The sequence below is a fragment of the Caenorhabditis briggsae genome (assembly GCF_000004555.2).
Source record: "Caenorhabditis briggsae complete genome, chrIV, whole genome shotgun sequence".
Lineage (NCBI taxonomy): Eukaryota > Metazoa > Nematoda > Chromadorea > Rhabditida > Rhabditidae > Caenorhabditis > Caenorhabditis briggsae.
In genome coordinates, this window is record NC_013487.2 from 1,588,823 (window position 1) to 1,595,835 (window position 7,013).

At 35.5% G+C, this 7,013-nt stretch overlaps 2 protein-coding genes across 2 annotated transcripts in view; one reads left to right on the plus strand and one right to left on the minus strand.

The window, feature by feature from the left end:
- Nucleotides 1-1,144: 1,144 nt before the first annotated feature.
- Nucleotides 1,145-4,741, plus strand: CBG13831 (the record flags this gene model as incomplete). The annotated part of the gene is made up of 7 exons (XM_045244840.1): nucleotides 1,145-1,193; nucleotides 1,338-1,523; nucleotides 1,570-1,679; nucleotides 2,503-2,745; nucleotides 3,205-3,441; nucleotides 4,251-4,598; nucleotides 4,649-4,741. The coding sequence occupies 7 exons, from the start codon at nucleotides 1,145-1,147 to the stop codon at nucleotides 4,739-4,741; spliced, it is 1,266 nt and encodes a 421-aa protein (XP_045095270.1).
- A 1,003-nt stretch (nucleotides 4,742-5,744) lies between these two features.
- The window catches only part of CBG13832, a gene marked incomplete at both ends in the record, with an annotated part of 6,208 nt that continues 4,939 nt past the window's right edge, over nucleotides 5,745-7,013 (minus strand). The window contains 2 exons of the mRNA XM_045244841.1: nucleotides 5,745-5,964; nucleotides 6,302-6,389. Coding sequence (XP_045095271.1) covers nucleotides 5,745-5,964; nucleotides 6,302-6,389 — 308 coding nt within the window. The remainder of the gene's footprint in view (nucleotides 5,965-6,301; nucleotides 6,390-7,013) is intronic.

Here is a 7,013-nt window from a genome sequence, read left to right on the forward strand (position 1 = left end):
GCTCATAGATCATTGATGTCCTCTTCCCTTCTTTTCTCGAAAAACGAATTCCGAACAAATAATATCCGAAATTTTATGAATCCTTAAGGGACCACCTAGATTCTGAATCTGACACTGTTTTCCTGAATTCAAACGATTCCGAATAAGAAAAAAAGAGAAGAACAAAGAAAATTCCTTCACCGAAACCGAGAAAAAATGGGGAGACAAAAAAGAGAGAAAGATGAAAAGAGCAAGAAATAGCCGTAACTTTTTATGGATCTTTCTTTCCAAGAGAAGTTTTTTCTGGGGCTTCCTATTTTTTGGCGATACCTCTTATCCAACAAAGTGCGAAAAAAAACATTTTTCTGAACTTCTGACCCAGAATTTTTAGATTGTAACAACATCGGTCTACCTTTTCTTTACACTTTTCTCTCTCTGGCTTTTCTTATGGNNNCCAACCCAAGTGATTTTGCCAAGAATTTAAATTTAAAAAAAAAGAATTTTGGCGGGAATTCAAAAAAAATAATATTTTGGCGGGAATTCAAAAAAAATAATATTTTGGCGGGGATTCAAAAAAAGTTTTGGCAAGAATTTGAAATACCATAAAATATGGATACACTTCCAGTATTCTACAACTTTCTACAACTTTCTGGAACATTTTTGAATTTTTCAGGACATTCTAGGACTATCTAAAATATCTCTTCTATGCTCATCTTATTTGTATTCTTGCTAATAATGTTTTTGAGTATCATTGTCCTATAAGCATTTCTGTTTTTCTGTTGCTGAAATTCAGTTGTTTCACTAATAAAAACAAATACAAACTTGATTCTCCAATCACCCCTCAACCTTTAAAAATTTCCGCTGGTATTATCTAGGTCAACTATGCTGGTCCAACATTCATAGATGCCCTGCACTCATCTACATCACTATGAATCATACGATTCGACGGGAAATTCAAAAATTCATTTTCCGGGTTACGGTAGTTTCAATTTTTCATTAATTGTCTTCGTTAATTATATAAAATTTTCACCCAAATTTTTCCTTTTGCTTCTTTTGTTGCCTCCTCCACGTCATCCACATAATTCCGAAATCTGTTGGCTGGAATTTTTAGATGAATTAAAGCAAAATTAAATGTTTTAAAAAATTTATAAATCCAAAAAATAGAATGTCTAATTCAAAAGATGATCAAAATAAGGAGAAAAGTGTGATGAATTGTGAGTTCCATTTTAATTAAATATTGAAAAATAAATAAAAATAAAAATAATTTTTGAAAATTGTGAAACTGAAAAAAAAATCTGGAAATTCTTAAATCCTAATTTCAAAAATTGAAAAAAAAACAACTTTTAAAACATTTTCAGCCAACCGTAGTCCCCCAAGAGAAGCCTCCAAACTACTATCTCTGGATGTGACTCAAGAAATTTCTGGACCTGAAAATAGTAGTTCTCCAGATTTCAAAATCGATAAAATCGATAAAAATGAAAATGTCCATCACCGGAATACGATTGTGTTGTCCGGATACTCATCGAGAAGAGTCAAATATAAAAGTGAGTAATATTTTTTTTGGAATTTTCAAAAAAGGGTAATTTTCAGAAAATGAGCCCTCCGGCGGAGCAGTTGATATCGATGCAGATTTGGTGAGAAACGATAGGACATTGAGAGATGAGGATTGGTTTTTGGAGAAAATTGAAAAGTGCAAGTCAGTTTGTTTTCAGATCCGGCGGGAATTTGAATTTTTCAACTTTTAGAGCCAAAAAACTGCAACGCATCTGTGTGTGTCCATTGCCACGCTGCTACCGTATCATCGACGCAATCGATGGATTTAAAGGGACATGGCAAAGAATCAAACGATTCTGTTTTATTACTTGTTGTCCGCCGTGTTGTTGTATCATACAGAGGGTTGGTTTGGATCCAGTTTTCTAGGATGTCTGTAAGAGATAACAAAAAGTGGTCAACTGATAAAATGTTTATCATAATATCAGTAACATTTTATCAGTTCACCACTTTTTGATACCACTAACAGGAACCAAAATAAATTAGGTCAAACCAGGCGCGCTGGCTCAACAACGCGATCGGCGCTAGACGACCACTGCTCCAACTTTGATTCAATTTATCTTGTTTTCTATTAAAGATATCAAAAAATTGTTAACTAACGAAATGTTTGTCATAAAATTTTGTATATTTTGTTAGTTGACAACTTTTTTGTACCTTTCATAAGAAGCGAGATAAGCTGGGTCAAAGTTGGCGCGCTGGCGTGGCTTACATGGTGGGCGCAAGCCCACCGATACTCCAACTTTGATCCAATTTTTCTTGTTTTCTCTTAGAGATATTGAAATGTGGTTATTTACTAAAATTTGGCATGAAATTTTGTGCAATTTGTTCGTTGATCAGTTTTTGATACCTTTTATAGGAACCAAGATAAGCTGGGTCAAAGTAGGCACACTGTGTCGCAAGCGACCGAGCTACTCAGTCGGCGCTAGCCGGCCAATACTCTTAAAATTGTTACAAATTGAAACCAATTTGCAGTCCGCCTTCTGGCCACCTCGTCGTGAATACTACTTCTTCATCCCTCCACCAAACGACGTCTTCATTGAAGTCAATGAAGAATCAGAAGCGATTCTGATGACGGCACAAAAAAAGAAGTTGAAAAAGATGAAGCGAGCGAAAAAGTGTGTACCCGGCCAAATGTATCGTTTTGGTTTGAGTCATCCGTGTGCAGACGACGTGAAGTATGTGAATGCGTTTACGGTGAAGACTGCGAAGAAGAATGTAAGTCAGACTGCAAATTCGGCCGGCTAGTGTCGACCTAATTTATCTCGATTTCTGTGAGAGGTATCAAGAAGTAATTAACAAACAAAATGTGTAAAATGTTGTAACAAAAATTTAGTTAGTTGACCACTTTTAGATACCTTTCGCAGGAATCAAGATAAATTAGGTAAAAGTTAAAGTATGGTTGTCTAGCGCCGACAGCGTCCCAATTTATCTCGGCTCCCGTGAGAGGTATAAAAAAGTAATCAATTAACAAAATGTGGAAAATATTGTAACAAACATTTTATCAGTTGACCACTTTTTTATATCTCTCACGGAAAACTGGAAAAATCGGGTCAAAGTTAAAGGGTCCACCAACTACAAACTAACCCTCTGACCCCATTTATCTCGATTGCTGAAAGAGTTATCAAAAAGTGATTAACTGATATAGTGTATAAAATTTTATGAACTTTTTTTCAGACTCTTGGATGTGTCTACATTCCGTGTCCAGACAACCGTCCACCTCGATTCACCCTACTGTACTCCCACCCAAACGGATCTGACCTATCGGATCATCTCGTCGGCGTACCATCACTAATCGATATCGCCCGATTCTATCGATGTGAAGTTTATAGTTACGATTATTCGGGTTACGGTATCAGTGGAGGTTTCGCGTCCGAAGCCAACTTGTATGCTGATATACGAGCGGTTTATGAGGTGAGATCGGGAAGTGCGCTATATTGGGAAATGGCATTAAAGAATTTGAACTCAAAAATATAGATTTGAAAAGTAAAAACGGAGCTTCGAAATTCAATTTGATTTGAACCAAAAATCAAAATTTGAGAAAAGTTGAGAAGTTTCAACATTTTCTAAACTCAAAAGCGTATAACTCCCTTCAAAATTAACATTTTCAAATGTTCTGAACTTTAAAATGTAGATATTGAATCGAGCCACAAGAATGTATAAAAACTGGGTTATTTTTCTTTTTCGAAAATCTTGAGTTTGACGTCATCAGGAGATATTCCGGCTCCGCGTCACTTCGAAACCGCGACACTTCGAAACCGGTCACTTCGATACCAGTCATTACCAAAAAAACCCGGTCATGTAAAAATAAAATTGAAAATTAGAAATTTTAAGTCTTAAATTAAAGAAAAAATATCGCAGCGTGTAAATTTCGCAGTTTCGAAATCACTGGTTTCTAAGTGTCGCGATTTTAAAACGACCGGTTTGGAAATAACTGGTTTCGAAGTGTCACGCAGTTTCGAAATGGCAGGTTTCGAAACGTCGCGGTTTCGAAGGGACGCGGACCCGATATTCCCTTGTTACACGTATAGTTTACACCACAGGAACAGGCGGCGGTAAGAAAGAGGGAGGAAAAGCTGCCATTTGTATACGCCGTCCACTCCACCTTCATACTGTTGTGTCGTGGTGTAGTGGCTAGCGCGTTACAGTTTTGCCCAGTTGGTCGCGGGTTCGAACCCTCATGGCGGCAATTTCTATTGCTTTTTTTTAAAAGATGTTTGCAGCACATTACAATTGAAAAACACGTGGATCCGTCTCGTCTGATCCTCCTCGGATACTCAATTGGCTCCGCCGCCACCGTCGAACTCCTCCGGCACCATCAAAACGAAACAAATACAAAAAAAGCGGCAGGCGTGATTCTCCAGGCTCCGCCCACTTCGATCTTACGGGTAATTGGAGGTATGGTGGGACGAAAAAAGCATCTAAACAAACCGACATGTTGTATGGATCGATTTGTGACAATCGATAAAATCCCTGAAGTGGAAATTCCGATTTTGGTAATTCATGGAAAAGAGGACAAAACTGTGCCGATTGAGCACGGAGAGCTGATTTGTCAGAAAGCGGTGACTACGGTAGGGGTTTGGAGGGAAATTTGAATTTTTGACTCCGCCCACTTTTGCAGGTCCCCCCAGAATGGGTTCCCGAAGCGGCGCACGACAATATTGAGAACTGTCGAGAGGTTTGGAAACGTATTAGGAGATTTGTGAAAGTGTAGGCTCCGCCCTCTTTTTTTTGAAAATGTCCATCTTTTTGAATTTTTACAGAGAGATCAAGATGAAGTGAGATTTGATGGACCAAAATATTTTGGGGACTATTTTTTTGTGTTAAAAATTTCCAAATAAATTAGTAAACTCGCTCCAATGATAAATTTTCGAAATTTCGAATATACAATCAAAATGAGTAGAAGGATATGTACAAAAAAAATAATATGACAAGGGAGGGGAAAATGGAAAAATCACAAGAAATTGATGAGAAATTTGAGGGAAAATCATCAAAAATCGAAATTTTGAGCAGAAAAAAAGGATTTTTTACTTTAAAATCCTGAAAATTTTAGATTTTTCGAAAATTTGTGAAAATTTCAGATTTTTTTTGAAATTTTTTGCGAAAATTTTAGATTTTCAGAATTTTTTGCCAAATTTCAGATTTTTAACGAAAATTTTCTTAAGATTTCCAATTTTTTCCGGAAAATTTGCAAATCAGATTTTCCGAATTTTTTTGAAATTTCCCTAAAAATTTCAACTTTTTGCCAAATTCCGGATTTTTCGTAAATTTTCAGATTTTTAAAGAAAATTTTCCTAAGATTTCCAATTTTTCCGGAAAATTTGCAATTCAGATTATCCGTAAATTTTCAGCTTTTTGAAGAAAATTTTACTAACAATTTTAACTTTTTTCAGATTTTTGAACTTTCCCGAAATTTCAGATTTTTTGTGAGAAAATGAGTAGAAGGACATGTACAAAGTGAAAAGACAAGAGTGGAAAAAGTGGAGAAATCACAAGAAATCGATGAGATATTCGAGGAAAATCTGGAAAAAAATTATCAAATATCGATTTTTTTTAGTAAAAAATCATAATTTTGAGACAAAATTAGTAGGAAATTGACAGAATAACATGAAAATTGGTGAAAAAATGGAAAAATCACAGGAAATCGATAAGAAATACAAAAATTGGTGGAAAAATCAAATTTTTCAAAATTCCAAAAAAAATCAATAAATCGATAATCAACACATGATTGGCTCTTCGAATGGATTGATTCTGGGTCCTCCCCATCGTCCGGTACCATATGGATACTGTTGCTCGTGCCCTTCCTCGTACCAATGCCAATTTTTGCGTTCTCTCGACGAATGCAATTGAAATTCTGGTGGCAACGAGGCGTTGGTGGGGAATCCCGATTGATCGTAGTCACTGTAGTCGTCGTCGGAGTTGCATTTTCGGTAGCAGCTGGAAATTTTGAATTTTTTGAGTTTTTGAAAAATTTCAACTTTTTGCCAAATTCCGGATTTTTAGTAAATTTTGTAAATTTTCAGATTTTTAAAGAAAATTTTCGTAAGATTTCCAATTTTTCCGGAAAATTTGCAATTCAGATTATCCGTAAATTTTCAGATTTTTAAAGAAAAGTTTACTAACAATTTTAACTTTTTGCCAAATTTCAGATTTTTGAACTTTCCCGAAATTTCTTTTTGGAACTTTTTAGGTCGAAAATTGAATCTAGAAATGGAAATTTAGCCATTTTTTCCGAGAAAAAATGCCTTTTTTGAATCTGAAATTCCCAACTCACCTATCGCAACACATGGTGGCAAAAAAGCTGAAAAAGAAGAAGACGCCAGCGTAGACGTACTCGGTTCCTCGGCCCAAAGCTAGGCAGGCTGAAAATGGAAAATCAATAGAAAAAACACCAGAATTTCAGAGAAAAATATCGATTTTTTGATTTTTCCAAAAATTTTGGGAAATTTTCGCTGAAATTTGAAGCCTGAATTTATCGATTTTTTGAGTTTTTCAGAGAAAATCATCGATTTTATACATTTGTCTCACTAGAATTTTTCAGCCACATTTTTCGAAAATAAGCGAAATTTTCAGATTTTGCGAGTTACAAAGAAACTTTTTACGTATTCCGAAAAATCTGAAACTTTCAAAGAATGTCGGATTTTTCGAAATTTTAAACAAAATCACGAAATTTTCAAACAATTGGAAAAATCAGAAATTTCCAAAAAAATCTAATAGTTTGATTTTAAACAGTTGCAAGCGGTCCGGCTGATAACTTGTCTCTAAAACGATATAATCAGACAGTTTTAATAACAAATGATAGAGCTCGACAGCGCCCATCACGTCTATATCATTAGAGCCGGATTCCGGTCCGATAACATGTCGAAAAATGTGTTTGAATGACAAAAAATATGATTTGTGTCAAATTGGTCGAAAATTGTCATTCAAACACATTTGTCGACATGTTATCGAACCGGAATCCAGCTCAAATGATATAGGCATGATGG